Source organism: Onychostoma macrolepis, chromosome 14 (assembly GCF_012432095.1).
Source record: "Onychostoma macrolepis isolate SWU-2019 chromosome 14, ASM1243209v1, whole genome shotgun sequence".
NCBI lineage: Eukaryota > Metazoa > Chordata > Actinopteri > Cypriniformes > Cyprinidae > Onychostoma > Onychostoma macrolepis.
Window position 1 is genome coordinate 3,407,305 of NC_081168.1, and position 24,076 is coordinate 3,431,380.

The 24,076-nt window shown below is 38.5% G+C and overlaps 1 protein-coding gene across 1 annotated transcript in view; it reads left to right on the top strand.

Moving 5' to 3' along the window:
* The window catches only part of enox2 (ecto-NOX disulfide-thiol exchanger 2), a 238,523-nt gene that overhangs the window by 201,181 nt on the left and 13,266 nt on the right, over positions 1-24,076 (top strand). The window contains exons 9-12 of the mRNA XM_058797429.1: positions 4,769-4,875; positions 8,058-8,172; positions 11,991-12,181; positions 23,098-23,238. Coding sequence (XP_058653412.1) covers positions 4,769-4,875; positions 8,058-8,172; positions 11,991-12,181; positions 23,098-23,238 — 554 coding nt within the window. The remainder of the gene's footprint in view (positions 1-4,768; positions 4,876-8,057; positions 8,173-11,990; positions 12,182-23,097; positions 23,239-24,076) is intronic.

Below are 24,076 nucleotides of genomic sequence, written 5' to 3' on the forward strand. Positions count from 1 at the left end.
CACATGAAACACATAATGGCACAAGGAATGTGGTGCTAATCATGGAGTTTAATGCTTCATACTCTGTTCTAGTGTTCTAACCGGGGTTAAAGTATTTGCAAGAACATGGAAATGATATATAAGGCTTTATGAATTATACTGCATCAATATACAGGCTTCATAGAAAGTGTTCCTCCTCCTATACTGACTTCGCTGCTCTTATTATTGATACGATTGTAATTCCTGATCCGATCATGGTTCACTGTCCTATAGACATGAATAATGCTTGATTTATCAGTGATGTCATACAGTAACTTGATCTAATTTGAATGTCATGGTAAGTTTCTGCATATCCCCTCACAGTCATCACTGCACAACACCACTGATGTCTGTCTATCAGAGCATTATGCCGTACACTGTAGTCGCATCCATCCTGATGTCATATAGAGATGGAGTTTCACAAGCATCCGCAGACATAAACATATTTACCAATACATCTCTTCTCTAGTGACGGGTTGAAATCCAAGGGTGTTTTATTGTTTTGAAGAGACGAAACATCACCTTCCCAGAGATACAGACTTCATCTGCCAGAATATGTCTTTTCTGTTTGCTTGTTTGTGTTCTCTCTTATAGATATTTCCTTCTGAAGCCTGTCAGGTTATTCTAATGGGTTTAGAACGTGGAAACGGTGACGGTACTGATTTGCTACCAAGCCTGCTCGAGCTGTCTGTCAAAGTTATCTTCTATCAGGAAAACTAGCTACAGATGTTTCATCAGAAAGGTCACGTCACCTTAGAAGCACCTTCTAGTAGCTTCCCCTGGTATTTAGCAGCGTCCAGCCTTTTATCTGCAAGCAGCAGACAGCAACCTTTGATACAAACCAAGTATCTGGCACTCTAGTAATGTCTGGTCTGTCGTGATGGCAAACACGTGCGGCGGAACAGTCGCTCACGCAGAGGAGAGAAAGCATTGTGACAGTCGAGCATCTGTCTTATCTGAACGCAGACAGAACACATAGCAAAATAAAGAATGAAGTGCAGGATACAGCTAAAAGCTTGCTGGGGTTGCAGCCCTGCAGGAGGATAGAGCAGCAGGTTGTCGCAGTGGCAGGTGGGACGTGGTGACAGGGGAATTCTGGGTAAGATTATTTCAGCTTAAGACGCTGGATTCCGGCTGAGGCAGCAGACGGGTGCTGTCACAAACCAAATCTGTGCTTGCCCCATCTAATGGATGGTTTGTAGTAAAAGTGTTAATGTTTCTATAAACAACCTCACAAAACCAGCTTTCTTATTATTGCACAAATATGGGAGACGAAAAGTAAATATTTTCATATAATGGTTGATATTATAAATCTGCAGGATTTTATACAAATAAGTTATCCCTTTGCTTAATGTCATAGATATATATTTGAGCTGAAAAGCCTTATTATATACTGGAGTCATATTAGTAAAGGCAAAATTAGTTACATGCACAGCACATCCTGTAACAAAGGCGCTAAATCTTATATAGTGTTAAATTATATCTTATAATTAAATATTCACTTTGGATAGGCAGAGATAAACATTCAAATACATACAGTATCAACTGATGCTTAATAATTACCATTATTGGTTGATACGGTACTACCAATAATAACAATACTAACTTAAAATGAAAGACATACACCACCTTTCAAACATTTGGGTTCGGTAAGATTTTTTAAATGTTTTTTTTTTTTTTTTTTCTAGTTGAAGTCTGCTCCTCGAGAAACATTGTTTTGCTGCTTCATATTTTTTTGAAAACGAATAAATTTTGATGAATGGAAAGTTTAAAACAACATTTATTTAAAATATATATTTTTTGTAGCAATATTAAAATCTTTAAATCAGGAATTCGGTTTTGCTTTTTACTACAAAATTTGAGGCAATATAAATGCAGAGAAAGGCCAAAAACATACTAAACATAAATATGCACATGAAGAAGTCAAGGCTAGACCAGTGCATTGCAAGTACAGTATGTGCTAGCTAAGCAGCAGAGAAAGCTGCCAGTAACACTGTGATCATGATTTATTTTCCCAGGGAATGCATGAACATAGAAATGTAAATATGTACCATGAAAACAACATAAGTCACTTTAGATAAAAGCATAAATGTAAATGCACATTACAGTGGCATAGCCCAGTACTCTGGGGGGTGATTGAGTTATCTTCAAATGTCTGTGCCATTAAATCAACATGCTGAGCAAGACTGCTTTCAGACTGTTGCTCTGCCATGACACTGAAGAGAGGCCCATAACGAGGGCTGGCCTTGAGGCAGTGCTGGGAAGCAACACGTACCTGCGTTGCATTATAAACTTGTGAATGCGGTCCGACACAATTCGTAATGATGCATGAAATGGAGCTTGCACGGCTCGAGGCTGTTGTTTTGGCCTAAATGAGACACAGGTTTAACTATTTTCATTTGTGAATAGTGAACATGCAAAACTCAAACTAGTGACACTTTGTCATGGCAGGGTTGCTGCACATCAGACTAAAAATACTGCACACTTACACGCACCTACACAATCTCAGTGGTGCATACACTCAGGCACATGCTCTCCGTCCTGGCTTTGCCATCGATCTCTTCCATCAAATTAAAGGATGCTGAAGTCACTATCGATCGGGCCTCTCTCACTCTTGAGCATGCCGTTGCTGCAGACAGATGTGTTTGGCAGCCTTCCTGACTCCCCAGGGTTTATTAACCCCCTCTCACGGAGAGAGAAATGGGATCTCTGAGTGAATCTGCATGGGGCACGTTATACCATCAGTAATGATGTCATGCATCCATCAAGCTGCTGGCACCATATTTTTTTGTCTGTCAGTCTTGCAGTTACATCACTTAGGCTGATGGATGCCTTGATGTTATTTCCCAGACACTTTTTTTGGATCCATGATGCATTGCACATGCAGAAACTCTTTGAAATATGATATGATAGCCTCAAATGGTCTAGTAATGACAGTAGCTTAAAGACCTATCAGATTTTCCTAAAAGTAACAGGCATTCTGAGATTTAAAGTAATACTTGAAGTCTAGAGGACAAAACCTGGTGAGATGCCTTGCTGTCTGTTTCCTACTGAAGTGCCGTTCACACTGACAGTGTTAAATAGCTTTGCTTTGCAACATACTTTGCGATGCAACAAAATTAAGGATTCTTGTGCAAAATAGCTGAAATGTAATTTAAGTGATTTCTTTTTTTTTTCTTCTGGAACATACCATTCTCTACGTTAGTATTTTGCTAAGTTAAGAGCAAGACATTTCTAATAGGCCAACAATAAAAATTACAATCACAAAATAGTTGATAAAGCACTCCATTCATTGCATTTGATGTATTTTATTTTACTGATATTTTTCAAAGTTTAACATAATATACTGCCTTTCAAAAGTTAATCGGTAACATTTTTTCATGTTTTTGTCTCTTATCCTCACTGCAATTATTCGATCAAAAATACAATAAGAGCAATAACACTGTGAAATAATGATTTAAAATAGCTGATATATTTTAAAATGTAATTTATTCCTTTGATCAAGCCTGAATTTTCAGCATCATTACTCCAGTCTTCAGTGTCACATGATCCTTCAGAAGTAATTCTAATATGCCGATTTGCTGCTCAAGAAACATCCAAATTTTTTAACAATAGTGTATGTTTTGCCTTGTCGTTCACCAGCTTGGATTTTTTTGTGTGGTCCTGCCTTACGTTTAGGCCACAGGAATGCGCATACTTATGCCGCCTACTTTTTGGTTCCGCTTTCATGTCATTAGCGCACCGATGTTACCTCAAAACACCGTCTAAGTTGGCAGATTGCTAGTTTTTGGAACAGAGTTTATGTCAGCAGCACATTCTGTCAGCAGCTGTGATTCTCAGCAGCTGTTCCCCTTTCGTCCTGCGCCTTCCCCCTGTCTTACATTCTCACAGGAAATTACTGCCATGTATCTCCAACATCCAAAGCACTCACGCCCCCCAAAAGAGTTGATTGACTGCATCGTCTCTTAATTTTGAACAGATGACTATTTCTGAAAGGTTTGCTTTAATGAGTTTACATAAGTGGGACGTCCTCTCTAATCTATACACACTGAAGTAATGAGCCCAGCCTGTCATAGATGAAACATTCATCTCATTAGGCTTCCACTTGATGTACTCTTAAAATACAGGAGATGCTTTGACTATCCTGCCAGCAGAGTCGATGAAGGTGAGAGGTGTGTTGTGGTAATTGAGAAAGAAGAAACATGAGACGGAACTGTTGATTTCAGGTAATGCTAGGGAATTCATTATTCTGCTGTTTAATCTTCCCGAGAGAGTCTACAAATCTGTCATTATTGACTCACCCATATGTCATTTGAAACCCAAAGGATTTTCTTTCTTCCATACTCCACAAAATGAGATGTTAAGCAGAATGTTCCAGCTGCTGTTTTGCTACATACAAGAACAGTCCATAGCTGCCACAGAGGTTAAAGCAATAGTTCATCCAAAAATGAAAATCGTGTCATCGTATGGGTGTAAGTGATGACAGAATATTCATTTTTGGGTGAACTCTCCCTTTAACATGATTTTTTTCAGAAGAGACAGAAATGTGATCTCATTCAGATCTCATCCCTGCAGATACACCAGTCACCCCAGCTCAGTGTTTATGCTGTATAGAGGGGGGTAGGGGAAAACAACATCACTTCCTTCCAACCTGACACAAATTTTTTCACTCCTCTGCACCTTCCCAATCGCCCCTCTCTCTCTTTCTTTCTTTGGACGCCCATACTGGCCCCTGCATCCCCTGCCACAGTTGAGCAGATTGTGTCTGTATTCCACGCTGCTTCCAAACAAAAGGCATGGGACCATTTCTCCAAAGCCCAACGCAAGAACCTGGACATGTGGCGAAAGCAAGCAGAGGTTGGTGTTTTCATTTCTTTAAGTGAATGTGTTCATGCTTTACATCTTCAGAATTAATTATGCAGTATGTTACTGTCAGATATTAGTCTTTTCCATTTCTCCTTCCCTGCAAGCTCCCCATGTGTACTTGAACTTTCCTGAAGTCCATGTATTTCCTTTTGAGTTTAATGTTAATGGTATGATACTTTAATTGCTCAGCTCTTTCTGGTAGTGAAATGTGACCCGACACTGACCCTGAGATTTCAGCGGTTCACAACCGGCAGGTAACATTGAGTCTTTTCTGATAGAAACCATAGAAATGCCAGTATCTCAAATCATTGGCACTCAAAAACCCTCAAAGCTCAGTAAAAGAGAGATTTATTCTCTGTTAGTGGAAGCTGGAGACAGACACTGTAAGCTAATTAATGAATCCACATTTTTGTTGTTGAAGTGTTTTTTTCTGTCTCTTTCCTCTATTTTCTGTGGTCATTAGGTAAGTTTTAAGACATCTCTCTGATTATTAGTGCACAAAGACCCAATCTGGTGTCTAATTAGCTCTTTAATTTCTATTGCTGGCAACATTAAAACACTATTTTACATGGATCAGAGGGCTGATATTGTTTACATCTAATAAAACTGAGAACTCCTGCTCAGCAAATGATGAGTGTGAAATCAACCGAGGACTGGACTTTCCATGTGTCATAAAAACAAGTTCCTAGTAGTTTACAGTAATTAATTCTCATGGCTTTAGAGTCCACATGAATTTTTATCTACTGGGCATGAATCATCAAAGAAAAAAAAATTGTCTTTATAATAGCACATGCTAAATGAATAAAGAAAAGAAGCAAGATGCATCAAGATGTTCTAGTGGGTACACTTGACCTTCAGCAGCCTCCTTAAAGTATGTGTTGGAGAAGGGTAGTAGTCTACAATCAACAACAAACTGGCATTCAGGTCTGACTTTGTTCTAGTATGTTACGGCCACTTTTAATGATTCAATCAATTCACAAGCTGAAGCCCCGTCCTTCCTTTTTTTCTAGTTGAATTTTGTGTTTCACTATGACTGGGTTGTAAATGTTCACTTGAAGCCATTGGAACAGCTTAAAGATGCAGGTACTGTAAATGCCGAAAGAGACTCCTCACTGTTTAAGGTAGGTGTTTAAAATGAGTTGCACCATGTCCTAAATAATCCTTTATAGATTCTTATCTCATTGTTGTAATTCATTTTCTTGCATTCATTCCTAATAAACTTCATTTCAGTTGATCAAAAATTTAGTCATCAGAAATGGACGTTTCCATCAGAAATATCACACGTCCATCCATTTCCAGCCCATTGTGAAGCACATTAAGACAAATCGCTATTACTGCCAGTTTGTGCTTTTGTTAACTTCTTGAACTAAGTGAGTCCTTGATTGACTGCCTTATTCTAAATTTTAAATGACATTTTATTCGATTTGTCTCGAAATGAAAGTGTTACATATAGAGTTCTTTTAGCACTTACCCTGTTCTTCATCTCTGAAAGGAGCTTATTAATGCTGCGGTAATTGCGTCCTTATTGAGCTCTCTCTTTTATTGAGTTCCTCTCATTTCGTCTCTTTCATTTCTCCCATCAGACGACAAGAAAGGGTATGCAACAACCCTAATAACCCTTGATCATTTCAAGAAGCTGATGTAGTCCTCACTTGCTGTTTTCATCCTCCAATCCCCCCTTTTGCCCTTTGCTCTGACCACTTGACATAAGTCGAATATGCTTAGCCTCAGATATGAGCAGCTTCTCACTCCCAGGTTGGCATTGTGCTTGCAGCTTCACCGTGGCTATGACAGGAAGCTCTCAATGCTGTCACAGCGGGGTGAAGCCTCATTTGAGAAGAAGAGAGAGTTAGCAGGCCTCTCTCACCTCTTACATTATTTATTGAGAAGAGCCGACCTCGAAACTGTCGGAATCCCTCTAGTATGACAATGCAGGGCCTCAGGGATATGCCACGCTTTCACAAGCCTTTGAACCTCACACTCGAAATGTTTGTTATAATACAGCCCATTAGTGCCATTTAAACATCCTCCGCTGTAGGAGGAGGTTGCCTCACTCCTGAATCCAGTTAGTTATATCTGGAGCAGGTGACAGTAAGTGATAGGTAATAGATGACGTACTATTAAACTATGTTTACTTTGCCTCTCACCCTTGGAGCTGTTTGGACCCTCGCTGCGCTTCTCTCGTAAATGTGACGGTAAGATGGCGGCTTCGGATGAGTTGTTGACCCAGAGCTACATTCAGGCTTAGTGGAATTTAGAGGATTTTCATCCTCATTTCCTTGAGCTCCCCTGTAAGTTTTCCCAGCTATTTCTTGCGTAAACAAAGATTCAGTAAGTGCTGGTTCTGACACAGAAATGTCCAGTCAGTATTGTGGGTTCTCCTCGCTTCAAGCTGATTGTTATTCCAAGCAGATTGCTATTTGCAGTTGCCTAGACGACCTGAATTCAATCACAGCTCATTTATACTGTGGGCAGCTAGACGTCCTGTGCTAAAGCTTGGAGAAAAGTGTAAAGCCGGAAAGCTAGTTGCCTTCCTGCGGTAGCCCCATATCATCTATCCCTCTCCTGATTGGACATATGGGCCTGTTTGCTTTCGGGCTACCTGCCCGACCTCTGTAATTCTCAGTGAGATCATGTGTTGCTGTGCTAGACAGATGGTAATGTTTATGCCGGGCCTTTTGTTTGTTGTCAGAGAGTAAGTCTCTCTCTCCCTGTGGCGGTCATGTTGTGTCTTTGCACAGCCTTATCCGTTTGCTGTGCGCATGCCTCATTAGGTGGAGAGCTCCCCCATCAGGAGCACCCACAGGGCAGCGCCCATGCCTAGACATCTGCTTCATCTGCCCCTGCCCGGCCCTGACAATCTGTGGTGGCTATGCAATCACTTCCTGCAACATTTAAGCCCCACTGGCAGCCATTATAACACATTAAGTGTCCCTGTGCAAAGTTTGACTGCGCACATAGACAAGGTCGGCCAACATCAGGTGTCTCTCTGCATCGATACCACTGGAGCAGCTCCGCCTGCTTTTATAGCCCTTGACGAGTCCAATCTCTATTTTACAATCTGATCGAATGGCTTATTACATTTCCGGCTCATATATTTCATGTGTTAATCAAAGTGTGAGAGATCATCCAGCAGCAGTTGGGATTATAGACTCTATTCCTCTCATTCACAGGAGATCAGAAACATCCACAATGAAGAGCTGATGGGTATTCGGAGAGAGGAGGAAATGGAGATGTCGGATGATGACATGGAGGACGCCCCGGAAAGCAAGGATTCAGATGATTCAGGTATCCACCGTTCCTGATTGACAGTCTATAAGCAAAAGATACAAATTTTTCTTAAAGCAGTACAAGCGGTACTTCCTCATTGTCTTAAAGAGGCTTCTGTGCACCAACTGCATATAGATTGAATCCACTGGTGATTTGTCAGTTTTATGAGGAACCTTTTCTCAGATCACACAGCGCTGATACATTTGCAGATAACCAGCTAATTTTCACAGTATAAATGGAGAGCAAAAAAAGAATTGAGCTTCATGGAAAGCTCTGACTGTTTAATGACCCTTGATATATATCTGGATTCTGACTATGTAACTGCCACTTTTCGCCAACTTTTTTCAATAAACATTCTTTTAGGAACTAATGAAGCTCATATAATTTCCCTTCCCTGTGAGCCTTCAAAGTGGTTTTGAATCTTTTTGTATCAGAAAACAATTTAGACATAAATATCAATTACTGTATGTGGCTTTTATTTTTCTCACACCATAACCAGATCTGGGAATCGTATGGAATTTAATCATGCTGGTTCCATAACGATTCCATTAACAGTTCTTTTCATACTTTTGATTTTTGAGGAATTTATCCCGACTGTATTATACGATATTTATTTATCCTGTTGGTTGTCTGGTTGATTGATAGATAGATTGATTGATTGATTCAGTCAACCACTTCGAGTTTAAGACTTATTTATTCATATATATTTATGTAAAAAAAATGATGTCAGACATTGATCAGAGTAGATGGGCATTTGAGAGATGGACCGAAAGAAAGCAGAATGAAAACAAAGAATATCACAAGTTGGATTCGAACTTGCACCACCCAACTGAGCACTATGGCCATGGCTGCAACACCAGCATGTTACTTTGATGATTTTACCTTCTCATGTGAGTAAATGAAATCAAATCTGTCTATCGGCAGCCAATTCGATTGTGCGGGAATAGTGTAATTTTTGTATTACTATTCCCACAACCCCCTGTGGTTTCCTGAATGTGGTGGTACTGAGCTGCCAGCTGCTCTTCCAGTTCATTTCAGATTGCTTGTCACAAAAAAAAAAACTGCTGTTAGAGAACCTGTACTATAGCTACTCAGGACAGAGAATCATGGGATAGCGTAAGATGATCACTGTGGGACATCATTGTCTTTTTTGTGGCATCTTGAGACCACTTAGCGCACCCTCTTTACACTCAATTTGAAGTGAGACCCTCGTTGGCTCCACATATGTGCCACTCAACTCATGAAATTTGAATAGAACTATTAGAGAATCTCCAGTGTAACAGAGTCCATCATTAGTATGAAAATATATGCAAATGTAATCACACTTTTACCAGGTTTGATTCACACGTCTTCTCATCTGCGACCTTAGTTATTAGAAAACAATGATAACAATCACTGTCTGTGCGTTGTCAGATATCTGGAAGGATGTCACAGGATAGAAAGGGCAGGGGATCCACATGGTTAATGAAGGAGGTAATTCAACACCCACCGTGTTTATGAAAACAAAAAATTCATACCTGCCAGTAAGACGTGCAACCTCCGTAAAGAGTGGGAGTGGCTTACGCTAACCTCGGTGTGAGTTTTAGCCATATTAACTTGAAACAGGTTCACCTCCATCTTCACTGTGGCCCAACATGTTTGCTTTTATTTTCCCCCAGAGTTAATCAATGATAACGGGCAAGTGTCCTCTGACAATAGCTATAGTACAGTGTGCAAACAGGAGCTGCTTTCTTTACTGTCAGCACCCCTGGGCAGCACAGGTCGATAGAGCTGCCTGCCATGTTGCGGAAGGTGAACCTGGACGCCTCTGAGGGCAGCAGCTTGATGAGATGAATCAATAAAAGCTGCTTGCTTTCCTCCCTTTCTGTCTGTGTCTCTATATCTCTCTCGCTCCTGTTCTCCTTCTCTCTATTTCTTTCCCCTCTAATTCACACCAAACATGCTTCCAGACAAAACACAGAATTGGTAACATGGCAGCTACCTTTATAAAGGATGCATTTTTGCGTCCCGTGTGAATTGCCATTCCATTGTGCTCGGTCCAGCACGACAGAATGGCCATTCTGCAAGCTTCAGGGGTCTCAAGACACATTTTTTCAAAGACAAGCTACCTTTACTGGCACATAGCATGGTAAAAATGTCGCATTTATGCCGTAAGACAGGTTTACATGGACAAATGATTAGAAAATTACGCTCATCGGACTTAAGAGACTCAACTCAGCTGATTCCAATAAAGTCACATTTGCGAAATTCTGGTGATATTTTGCAGGCCAAAAAACGTCCATGTCTATTGTCAATAATGTAGCGATGAATAATCACACACAAGTCACATTTAAACCCAACTTTCTGTTAGTCAACGCAACATGACCAACTTGAACCTGCTGCGAAATCTGCATAGGGAAATCTTTTGCCCTCCCGCGAAATTCCAGAGTGCTTGGATTCCTATGGGAAAACTCTGTGAAAATATACAAACTTTCAGTGTTTGTCGTTAGCATGCTGCTAAGCTAACAACCTGACACTCTTAAACATAAAAAATACAAAGCACATACAAAAATGTTTTTTTTTAAACTGTAATGCGCTGCTTTATCACTACTTCTAATTATTGCATGAAATGCAAGTATATTTTTAGTCAGTAGGTTCATCACAATTCACATACGTATGCACTATTCTATGATAAATGCATTCACACTGAAAATTCCAAAAAGAAAAAGTGCGCTTAAAATACCCGAAACGAAGTGTGGAATGTTGGGACACTTCATGCACTCAACTGTTGCAGCTTTAATTATGTTGTGGAGGGGGAGGGGCTATCAGACTCTGATGTTGAATGACAAAATAACCCTATATAATTCATACACTACACGGTTGAGTGCATAGTGTGTAGTGCATCATTTGGGATGCAATGAATATTTCTCATATCCACCATCTTGTATTGTTGGTTGAATTCTGGGATTGTCTTCTTCATGAGGGATATATTGGTTGTTTGAATTTGGCCAAAAAGAGGTATCTCAAAAGGCGGAATACCATTGCTGCCTACCTTTTGGGCCGCTTAAAATGCAGTCTAGGTAGGTAGCTCGCTAGCTTTCGGAGCAGAGCTGAGACAGGTAATGATGCGTTTCCCTGCAGACTTTCGACGGTGTTCATAGCTCAACCTGGCTTTCCTTATCTTCCACCCACGTCACTCAGACGCTCATCCTCTCCCTCTTCAGAGCCACATAAGCAAAGATCCTTCATCAGCCTCGCGATCAGACGCCCAGCTGTTCCCCCCGCTCCCTGCCCAATCTGAGAGGGACACGCTTCTCGGCATAATCCCGTTATCTCCTCCCGCTCGACGCGGAGCAGAGGTGGCGTCTCTGATCATCGGGTTGTTAAGAGATGGCTGAATGACGGAATGTCTCGGTGTGAAGAACCCTTTTGCGTCTGTTTTAATTACAGTCGTTTGATAACAATGCCCATGGTACATTAAGTCAAGCATTAAGTAATACACTTTCTCTCCATTTAATCCTCTCTAATTAGCCTTCGAAAGCAAAAGAAACGCAGCAGTGGTACTGAGGGTCCTTTCATCTCGGTCCATCAGCAGAATTCTCTAAGCAGCTTTTGAGGAACGCTGTTTTCTTCTTTCATTTCACCCTTTCCAGGCCTCAGCGCCACCACCCCGTGACTTATTAGTCCACATACGACTCTTAATATGCGCCTCTTCTCTTTCTGTTCCGTTATTGGTTTTCACCCCTGCCTCCTTCGCTCGTGTGTCTCTGTCTGCTTATTTCCCTTTCCTGTCGCCAATGCAATTGTCATTTTTCATATCTCTCCTACTCCCTCTCTCTCTCTCTGTGGTCTCCCAGGGCCACTGGCTCAGGTGGAGGCTCTGAAAGAAGAGAACGACAGTCTGCGGTGTCAGCTGGATGCCTACAGAAATGAGGTGGAGCTTTTGAAACAGGAGCAGGGTAAAGCACAGCCCCAGCGCAGCGAGGAGGACGCCACCCGCCAGCAGCAGCTCAGCTTCCTGCAGCAGGCTCTGCAGGGCATGCAGAAGGTACACGGCATACAGCACAAAATCACTTTCTTATGCAGTGTTTTTGTCTCGTTTCCAGTAAAACTGTCTACAAATCATTAAAATAAGGGAAATTTATTGGCTTTTATTATTATTATTTGATATTACGAACAATTAATCCATGCATTACGTATTTTTTCCCCCTTAAAAAATTGACCAAAATTTTCCAGTGAAATGGCAGACTTCTCTCTGATGATGTATGCTAGATTTTTTTTTTAATAAAAATGCAATAAAAACAGTAATTGTGAAATTGTAGTACAATTTTAAAGGACTGTTTGCTATTTTAATACATTTTAAAATGTAATTTATTCCTGTGATCAAAGCTGAATTTTCAGCATCATTACTTCAGTCTTCAGTGTCACATGATCCTTCAGAAATCATTCTAATATGCTGATTTGGTTTTCATTTATTATAAATTATTATTGGTGCTCAATTGTTAATCATTGTTCTTATTATTATCATCAATATTTTACCGTGATGCAGTTTATTTCAGGATTTTTTGATGTATAGAAAGTTCAAAAGAACAGCATTTATTTGAAATAAATATTTTGTAACATTAAAATATTTTTACTGTCACTTTTGTTTAATTTAATGTGTCCTTGCTAAATAAAAGTATTCATTCCTTTTATTTATTTTTTCATTTAATTTTTTTCTTACCTCATTTTTGAATGGTAGGGTGTCTTGGTTTCCACAAAATATTAACTAATAACAATAAGAAATGTTTCTTCAGCAACAAATCAGCATTCTAGAATAATTTTTGAAGGATCATGTGACACTTTGAGCCTTTATACTATACAGTATCTCACTCATGTGAGTACACCCCTCACATTTCGGCAACCATTTTAGTATATCTTCTCAAATTACAATTCTATAGAATTGGATATATTTTAGAGTAGTCAATGTGCAACTTGTATAGCAGTAAAGATTTACTGTCCTCTGAAAATAACTCAACATACAGCCATTATTGTCAAAAAAGCTGGCAACAAAAGTGAGTACACCCTACGTGATAACAGTTATACGTCGTTTAACCATGCAAAGCCACATGTCCTATTCATCATGTTCATGTTTTTTGTCTGCTTGACGGGACTATACATATTTGTGTATCTTATATTACAGCAGTTAAAATTTGATTTGAGTACAATTCTCATACTGATCACTGGATGTTCAACATGGCACCTCATGGCAAAGAACTCTCTGAGGATTTGAGATTTAGAATTGTTGCTCTCCACAAAGATGGCCGAGGCTATAAGAAGATCAGTAACAACCTAAAACTGAGTTACAGTACAGTGGCCAGTGTCATACAGAGGTTTTCCAAGACTGGTTCCACTCAGAACAGGCCTCGCAAAGGTCGATCAAAGATGTTAGATCCTTGTGCTGTGCTTCAGGTGCAGAAGCTGGCTTCGAAAAACAGATGCATGAGTGCTGCAAGCATTGCTTTAGAGGTTGCAGAAGCGGAAAGTCAACTTGTCAGTGTTCAGACCATACGCCCAGTGTTGGGTAAGTTACTTACAAAAAGTAATTAAGTACTATTACTAATTACATCATCAATATTGTATTTAAATTATTTACTAATTACTCTGTCTGAAAAGTAACTTAGTTACTCAATAAGTAACTTAATTATTCAAATCGCTAATTAGGCTACATCTTAAAATGCCTATAAACCTTAATAGAAATTAAACTCTTTATTCTTTCAATTTGAGTCAAACATAGAATAGTTTAGCCTTTTAGCTTTAAAACAACTGTAATACTTAAACATTTTTATAAAAAATGTAACCTTCTTTGGTTAACAAATAGAAATACTCTGAATAACAAAATATATGAATAATAAAAAAGCTTAAGTAAAGTTAAAAGATACATTTCAGTTTGGCAAGATGTTCAGGAAAAGCCCAACTAGTAAAATCCATATAGGTTTATGTAAAATAACACGTTAACTAATGTAGGTAAGGTGAGAATAAATTACATAAATGATCTTCTCTGCTGAATAAAGCCGTGTCAGATCGCGCTGTTCTTCTGAGGTTAATTCCTCATAGCAGGACTTCTTTCAAAAACTATGAAATTTAGACGAGTTTTTATTTTATTTTTATTTTTAATCTATTTTTTGTATCTAGATGAGGGTGTTTGCACGCAGATGACTGCATATAATGAGCTCAGATACAGGAAAGACTGAACCTCACAACTTTTCATAAGGATTACATAATCAGATAATATTCGTTTTCGATTTTAATTCTTTCATTTAAAAGTAGACACTTCAAGCTACATATACAGGAAAGACTGTAGCCTACCTTGCTTTATTTTCATATGGATTATATAATCGAATATTCGTTTTCGATTTGAATTTGTTCATTTAAAAGTAGACACACAAGCTTTCTATAGACACATTTCTCATGTCTCTGTGTCAAATATTCGCTGAGTTTGTGATGTGTAGAAAGTTGCTCACGGAGACCTAGACAGCAGAAAGTGCACCCTGTTTGTTTTGTTTATTTTGCAAAAGCACAATGTTTTGTTGTTATTGTCAGTGTACACAAATAAAAGTAGGCCATTTTTAGATTCGATTGATTTTAGTCTTATCTGTATCTGAGTATTTAAGGTTTCTGTGTGAATCAGGAAAAACTGAAAGTGAACGTGCTGGCGCACAGAGAGTTAAAGACGCTGCATTCAATTTTATCTTTAGACGGTAAATTTAGATTTCAAATTCAATATTGATTTTAGAACTGTTGAAATTATTTACTGTATGTAACGCAAGTACTTTATACGTAACTGTAATTAAATGACCTAAAAATGAGCAGTAATCCCTTACTTTACTTTTTCAGTGGATAAGTAATTTAATTACAGTAACGCATTACTGTAATTACGTTACTTAGTAACGCGTTACACCCAACACTGCATACGCCGCACACTGCAACAAGTCGGCTTGCATGGCCGTCATCCCAGAAGGAAGCCTCTTCTGAAGCTGGCTCACAAAAGCCTACAAACAATTTGCTGAAGACAACCTGTCCAAGAGCATTAATTACTGGAACCATGTCCTGATGACACTAAGATAGATGAGGCTGATCTGATGAGGCATGTGTGGCGATGCCCTGGTGAGGAGTACCAAGAAAATTGTGTCTTGCCTACAGTCAAGCATGGTGGTGGTAGCTTCATGGTCTGGGGCTGCATGAGTGCTGCTGGTACTGGGGAGCTGCAGTTCATTGAGGTAAACATGGATTCCAACATGTACTGTGACATTCTGAAGCAGAATATGATGCCCTCCCTTCAGAAACTGGGCCGAACTGCAGTTTTCCAACATAATAACGACCCCAAACACACTGCCAAGATGACAACTGAACCCTATGGAGCACATGTGGGGCATTCACCATGTCTCTTACATCCAACAGCTCCATGATGTTATTATGGAGGAGTGGAAAAGGATGCCAGCAGCAACCTACGCAGCTCTGGTGAATTCCAAGCCCAGGAGGATTAAGGCAGTGCTAGATAACAATGATGCCCCTACAAAATATTGACACTTTGGACACAGTTTTGACATGTTCACTTAGGGTGTATTCATTTTTGTTTCCAGTTATTTAGACAATAATGGCTATATGTTGAGTTAGATTTAGAGGACAGTAAATTTGCACTGCTATACAAGCTGCACATTGACTACTCTAAAATATATCCAAGTTTAATTCGCGTAGCATTGTCCCTTGAGAAGGTATACTAAAATTGTTGCTGAAATGTGAGGGGTGTACTTACTTTTGTGAGATACTGTATATAATGCATTATAAAAGTGGTTTGTATAATTGTATAATGTATTATAATATAATATACAGTCATGGCCAAAAATATCGGCACCCTTGGTAAATATGTTCAAAGAAGGCTGTGAAAATTAATCTGCATTGTTAATCCTTTTGATCTTTTATTTAAAAAATGCACAAAAATCTAACCTTTCATTGGATAATAAGAATTTTAAATGGGGGGAAATATCATTATGAAATAAATGTTTTTCTCAAATACACGTTGGACACAATTATTGGCACCCCTAGAAATTCTTATGAGTAAAATATCTCTGAAGTATTTCCATGCATATTCACAATTTTGAGCACTCCAGGGTGATTATGAACATGAAATTATCCAGCCATGGCTTCCTGTTTCACAGAAATATAAATAGGAGGGAAAACAAAGCCCAAATTCCCTTAATCATCCATCACAATGAGAAAAAAATGGTCAAACAACACCTACATCACCACATATTGTTTGGGAGGGTTTCAAGAAAAATTCTCCTCGCTCATCCAAAAACAAACTCCGGCATATTCAGTATCAGACACGACTGGAACTTCAAATGGGACTGGCTTCTATGGTCAGATGAGACTAAAAAATGAGCTTTTTAGCAGCAAACACTCAAGATGGGTTTGGTGAACACTGCTGAAATATACTGCTGTATTTTTGATGTTGTAGGCCTATATTTCTGCTGGAGGTCCTGGACATCTTGTTTAGACACATGGCATCACTGATTCGATCAAATACCAACAGATAAAAAATCAATAAGTGACTGACTCTGTTAGAAATCTTATAATGGGCCATGTTTGGATCTTCCAACCGTACAATAATCCAAACACAAACCTCAAAAACAACACAAAAATGGGTCACTGAGCACAAAACCAAGCGTCTGCTGGCCATTCCAGTCCTCTGACCTGAACCCTGTAGAAAATGAGTGAACTGAAGAGAAGCACCAACATGGAGCTGTGAATCTAAAGGGTCTGGAGTGATTCTGGATGAAGGAATGGTCTCTGATCTCGTTAGGTGTCTCTAACCTCATCAGGCATTATAGGAGAACATTTAGAGCTGTTAAACTGGCAAATGGAGGTTTCAAAAAGTATTGAATAAAAGGGTGCCGTTAATTGTGGCCAATGTGTATTAGAGAAAAACATTTATTTCATAATGATATTTCCCACCATTTTAAATTCTTATTATCCAATTAAAGGTTAGATTTTTGTGAATTTTTTTAAATAAAAGATCAAAAGGATTATCAATGCAGATTCATTTTCACAGCCTTCTTTGATCATACTTACCAAGGCTGCCGATATTTTTGGCCACGACATACATTATAATATTTATCTATTCATTGTTATGCTGTGGAAGACTTTTATTAATCAAAATATGAATTAATCAAGCATAATCAATGTGAATATGACCATATATATTAATGAGTTATTCTACTGTTCATACTAGTCATGTATTTAACTGTGTGTGCTCAAATATGATGAGCTGCCATTAAGAGAAAACATGAGATGATCTTGTGCTGACTTGTGATGAACTGCTGAGACCTCTTTGTGTTCCTATATGCTGTCATGAGGAGATATAGACTGGGGTCAAATGTTAATAAGCAATAGTGGCCTGAATGATAAGTTTTGTTTATGAAACCTATATAAGAGTATCCAAAGACAGATGGGACAGATTCTCTGCAGAGTCTCTCAGCGTCATTATCTCGGATAATAAAGTCTATCTTCTGGCATCAAAGCCTCAAGACAAGAGGGTGATCTCTCACAGAAGCGGCAGAAGCCACCACAATACCTTTATAGAAAGTATAATGCATTAAAATTCATGACAAACAAACCTTCAAATATTATAATGCAGTTTAACTTTGGATACAATTATTTATGAAATGTCATAATGCATTACTGCATACCTTTATAATGCATAATACATAAAGGTTTCAAGTAAAGTACCGAGACTTCATTTAAAAACAAAAAATCGTAATTATTCAAATTTTTGACTGCTAGTTATACTTTTTTTTTCACCTCACTTTGACATAGTTTTTGTTTTAAGCATAAATTTAGGTTGTTTAGATATTCACACTGGAAAATGACCAAAAATACAGAAAAAGAAAATATTTTTTGCAGTGCAGAGCTGCTGGAGGTTTTTGAAGACACAGGCGGATGCTTGTTGGTGGTTTGGCACAAAAAGATCTGTGCCGGTAACCAAAAAGTTGTCGTTTCAAAACCAGCATGGGGTGATCCATGAGCCGTCACTCATCTGTGTGTTTACAGTCTTGCACACATACTGTTTCCTCACTCGCTGAATACAGCGTTGTTATGCATGAGAGTTTAACCGCAGGGAGTCCTGAGCCCAAACACCTCATTTCTACAGATCATCTAGGTCATCAATCACACACACAATAATAAACACAAGATGTTGAACGTGAAATTTCGTCTGCCCACATGGGCACAAACTGTAGATGTCTCCCACCCATCAAGCACTTTCATCTCTTTTATCAAGCGTTATTTTATCTTCTGTTGAAGACTGCTGCTATTTTTAGCTCTCGTCCTCTGTTCTCCATTGTTCTTCGCCGCTCAGAGTGACCTAGAGATCTGAGGGTGATTTTCAGCTAGGTTTATTTTCCCAAACCGTGCATTCACACAATACAAACTCACATGGGCAGGGTTAAATCTGTCCCATGTTCTGTCTATTTTTGAACCTCACTTTACTGTACCTATCAATAGAGCACAAAGAGTCCTGGTCACCCTCGTCGTCCTCCTGTAAGCCCAGCACATGCAGATGTTCCACACGGCTTTGACCTTGTCGTGTGAGCGTTATTAGGCCATGAAGGAGACCCGTTCTTAGAGGGGCGTTTGTCTCACTTTGAAGTTGCGCGCTTGCCGCTAATGAGCCCTAACGGGATTCTGCATATTGAACATTGCTGTGGCATGAGATGAACTCGCTGCCCGGTCACACATGGGCCGCACGCAGAGCGATTTGTTCGAGTTAGTGATCACTGATCTCCGGCGAGCGTGTGAAGACGGCATGTTATTCTGTCACATGAAGTGAACAGCGCAGGCCATTTCTCAGATTTGAATCACTCTCAAATGGCATGCGAGGCTGCGGAGACGTTCTCGCTCCTGCACTCAGAGCATGTTAAACTCACTCTCGGTCTGATTTATTCATGAGGAGCAGGCCATGAAGGCAAACAAAAAGGTTACATCACCACAGTTTATGTAGCTCAGATCGCTCCTGGCTTCTGAATGCTGAGCAGGATCGGTAATGAGAAATCGGAGCAGTTTGAGGCACCTCATGGCTTTTGATTTATTAGGCTTGTCAACAAATTAGCATGCTTGGAAACATGGTATGAGAAATATGTTACATAACGTGTTACCTGAGTAAATTTTGTTACGTCTGTTTATTTGTTTTTATTTTTTTGTTACATAAACTACTGTTGCTCACCAACACTACATTTATTGTGTTAAAAAATACAGTAAAAACAGTAATATAATGACATTTTATTACCATTTAAAATAACTGTTTTCAGTTTTAATATCCTTTAATATATCATTTATTCCTTTGATGCAAAGCTGAATTTTCAGCATCATTACAGAAATCATTTTAATATCCTAATTTGCTGCTCAAAACACATTTCTGATTATCAGTGTTGAAAACAGTGGTGTTTTATATTATAATAATGTATAATAATGGTGTATAATATTATAATAATTATTATATTAATACTATAGAAAGTTCAAAAGAACAGCATTTATTTGAAATATAAATCTATTACTTTACCATCTCTTATATTATATTATATTATATTATATTATATTATATTATATTATATTATATTATATTATATTATATTATATATTTGTATAACATAAAATGTAGTTTTTATTTATTTATTTATTTTTATTATTTATTTATTTATTTTGTGTTTTTTTTTTTTTTTACTTTTTAATCTACAAGGCAAAAACTATAAGGCCAAAAGTAGTAGCACACTTATTCTCAATGTGCCAAACAGTTTGAGGTATTATTCCCATCTGTAGCTGTTTATAATAGGGTGAAGTCAGCTAAAATGGGCCACGTTTTGGTAAATGACTTATAATACCATCAAATAAGCTATGCATGAGATCTAATGCTATTCTTATAAATTAGCATGGGTCTCTTAAATATATTTATATTTTTTCAATTTAAAATTATGAGAGTTAGAGTATCAGTAGGTACCTTCTTGAACCACGGCACAACATTCAGGTAAAATGGGCCAATATAAAAAGAGAACAGCACAGGTTATTTCAGCTTAAATCATTTTATTTTTAACAGTAAATTGACACTATTGTCTTTAGTGTGCCATATCAACACCATAAATGTATTTCATTTAATAGAAAGCTGAATGAATATTTAATTAAACAATGCAATTAAAAATGAACTGATCATGTTGTATAGGTGTGTGTTTCTGTGCACTGGTGTCTTTTGTGTGTATGCTTGTATTTTTTTTTAAAGACGGTTAAGATTTAGTATGGATACATATCTACAGTAGGCCTATAAACCTATTTTCACCCTCAATTTCTGTGTAAAACTGTGTGTGTATGCAGCCCATTTTACTGACATTTTCCTTTCTTTCCCTTTCTCTTCTCGTCTCTCTGTTTCCTTTCTGTGCTTGTCCTCCTGCCATATTGTCTGCAATGCAATTTTTTTTAAAGACTGTTAAGATTTTGTATGGATACATATCTAGGTCTATAAACCTATTTTCACCCTCAATTTCTATCTAAAAGTGTATGTGTGTATGCAGCCCATTTTAGCTGAAAATTGTTGGCCATTTTAGCTTAACCAGCTATTTCTACCTAAAATGACCTTTTTCACAAAAATCTAAGTTTCTTTTATAAAACTTTTTTATTTGAAAGAGCATGTCAAAACATTGTTCATAAACATTTACTTTGTTGGTAAGCTTACTTATAATTGCTTTAGTACCCTTATTAGTGATGAATGAAATTTTAGGCTCAATTACCTTACAATTTCTCTGACAAGCTTCATGTAACACTCAGCTCTGCCCGCCTTATAAAACTAAGACCAATCAAAATTATTGTTACATGTCAACAAGTCTTGAAGCAACAATGCAAGATAAGTTATTGTGATTTTCTTTAAAAAAAAAAGAAATTTAAAAAGATATGATGCTACAACCTTATTTGGCCCATTTTACCTGATAGCCCATTTTAGCTGACTTCACCCTATGTTTGAGCAAAAATAACACTTAACATAAAACATATATATCCCTTCATGTATGAAGCATTCTTATGCTGGAAGAGATGTGCATAAACAAATCAATTACATATATTCAGTGGACACACACTCCTCCGCTGGGACTGGCAGCACAGTGAGTGTGTGAGTGAGTGAGTGAGTGAGTGAGTGAGTGAGTGAGTGAGTGAGTGAGTGAGTGAGTGAGTGAGTGAGTGAGTGAGTGAGTGAGTGAGTGAGTGAGTGAGTGAGTGAGTGAGTGAGTGTGTGTGTGTGTGTGTGTGTGTGTGTGCGTGCGTGTGTGTGTGGTTGTGTGTCCAGCTTTGGATTATTCAGTCCCTCACCTGAGCTGCTACAGACATACAAACATCCTCAAGGCACAAAATCTATTTACTCGTCTCTGACTGAAACGCACACCGTCCAAATATTTTCCCTCCCGTTTCTGAATGTCACTGGCACGGCACCTCTGGAGGTCGGGGAACAGCTGTCATATCAGCTGCATACTGTTGAAATGTCTTTATGAGCTAGAGGTAATCAAATAAAGCCATATTCAACACAGTCATAACACCTGAGATTGAATTATCTGATAGCAAGACATCTCAAACCCTGGTGAGCAGTCCAAAAACGGCATATTTGGGTATCGAAGTCTTTCTAGGTCAAGGACATCTACGTAATACCTGCCGCTATCTTATCCATTAGCATTCCCATTCATCTCAATAGCAGTTAGCACAGGACCCCTGGAAGTGCTTACAATCATATTAATCGCATATTAATTCTTTTCATCCACACTGAGATGGGTCTTTTGTCTAGCAAAAATGGAGGCTTTTGAAAAAGCAGTCCTAAGTGGATAAATTTGCGTTGTAATGATAATTATGAGAACAGATGTTCATGAAAACAGTGACGTGTTCAGTCATGTGACATTCATATTGTTTCAATAGATATGTATGGTTCTACTGGTGTAGTGTCTGCTGTTAATATTATTGCTTAAGATAATTGCTACTTTTCACAATCTTCATATTACATTCCTGCAAAGATAATAGAATATTTACTCACAAACGCTGCCATATATCTGGATTAATGTGGATATAGCCTAACCTAACTTTAAAACAAACTCAGAAATCACTTGTAGATTTCACAATTGAATTAAACATGAAATTGGGAGTAGTTTTTCTTGTATTTTCTTGTAAAACATATTCCAATAAGTTTTATTCATAAGTACATCACTCATTTTTTTACAGTGTATATGACATGAGCCAGTGAAATTGCATCTGTCTTCTTTACTTCTTCCATTTTTTTTTTTTTTTTTTAATTTATTCACCCATGTCACTTACAATCAACAATAATCAGCCCATCATTCAATTAAAATCATGTGAAATTGCAGTTCCGCATGAATTCACTGGCCAACTGGCAAGTAACTGTGTTTTATTTACCCACCAAACCCATGTTGAAAATCTCATTTGGCGCTTAGTGAGTGTTCATTTTGGATCCCGCTAGCACCTAGCTGTGATGTCAAAGGCAGCAGACCTTGAAAATACATTTCACGCTTTTAAGAGCCATGTAAAAAAATACTGGCCACCGCTTGCATATGTTGCTTGCAAAAAGCTATTTTGTAAACTACTGTCCGTCAGTGCTTTTTTGGGTCTAGATGGAATAGTCACTACATCCACTGCTCCATTCTAACCAGCCAAATCTGGACCTATTGGAGCAGGTAGACGTAGAAATCCATAGATATTCAGACATCCTAACATTCAGTTTAATGAAGCAGCCCAAACTGGCATCAAAGCGATGGTGCACAGCGTGTGTTCTCTTTAAATACTGATGAACTGATCTGCGTGCGGCGTCAGGCCTGTTGAGCTTCTTATAACGCTCGTCTCTCGTTATGTGTTTTTAATGTCGTCGTTTTTTCCTTTGTGCCATTTCTCTAGCAACTGCTCAAGCTTCGCGAGGATCTGAAACAGAGAGAGACGGAGCTGGAAAAGAACTCAGAAGAAAAACAACAGCTCGAAAGCCAGATCCAGAGTCTGAAGGATCGGATTCAAGCTTTCCCCACATCACACGCTCTGCCCGTGAGTAACAGACGGCTCTCTGTCTGTGCTTGTGTGCTTTTAACTCTGTCTGCATTCGCTGTGTTCTGTCTGGTGAGGAGATGAGATGAGATGAGACGGCTGTCAGTTTGAGGACGGCGTGTATTAATGAGTCTGTCCTGCTGAACGCTCTCCAGGGATTCAGATCAGAACGGGAATATCTGATTCCCTACACTCTAATTAAAGGAACATGAGCTCAGGATGACTGTCGGTGTTCGAAACAAAGAAAAACAGTGTGAAATTCTTGCATTAGACTCCCCTGTTTACAAGCAAGCAGACATTTGAGTGCTTTTATGTTAATGCATAAACATACCAGGCGTAATTTCAGAGATAAGATAGTAATGATGCAGTGGGGATGTGATGTCAGTGCTGGGGAAAGTTACTTTTAAAAGTAATGCATTACAATATTGCGTTACTCTATAAAAAAAGTAACTAACTGTGTTACTTTTTTATGGGACGTAAAGCATTACGTTACTTTTCTGTTACTTTTTGTCACCTGGGCTGGGCTCGCTTATTTATTTTTAATAACAGAAAATCCAAAAGTTATATTTTTGGCAACTGTAAAGGCCCTTTCACATAAAAAGTGAAATTAATAAGCCTCAGGCTGAAGAAAATGCCTTACTCCCAATTTCTCTTAACACGGGGACAGGAAAGGTGTCAGTGAATAAATAGGAAAACAAAGTAACTTGCGTTACTTGTTTGAAAAAGAAACTCAGATATTTTCTTATTAATTTAAAAGTAATGCATTACTTTACTAGTTACTTGAAAAAAGTCATCTGATTACGTAACTCGCGTTACCCCCGACACTGGGGATGTTTGG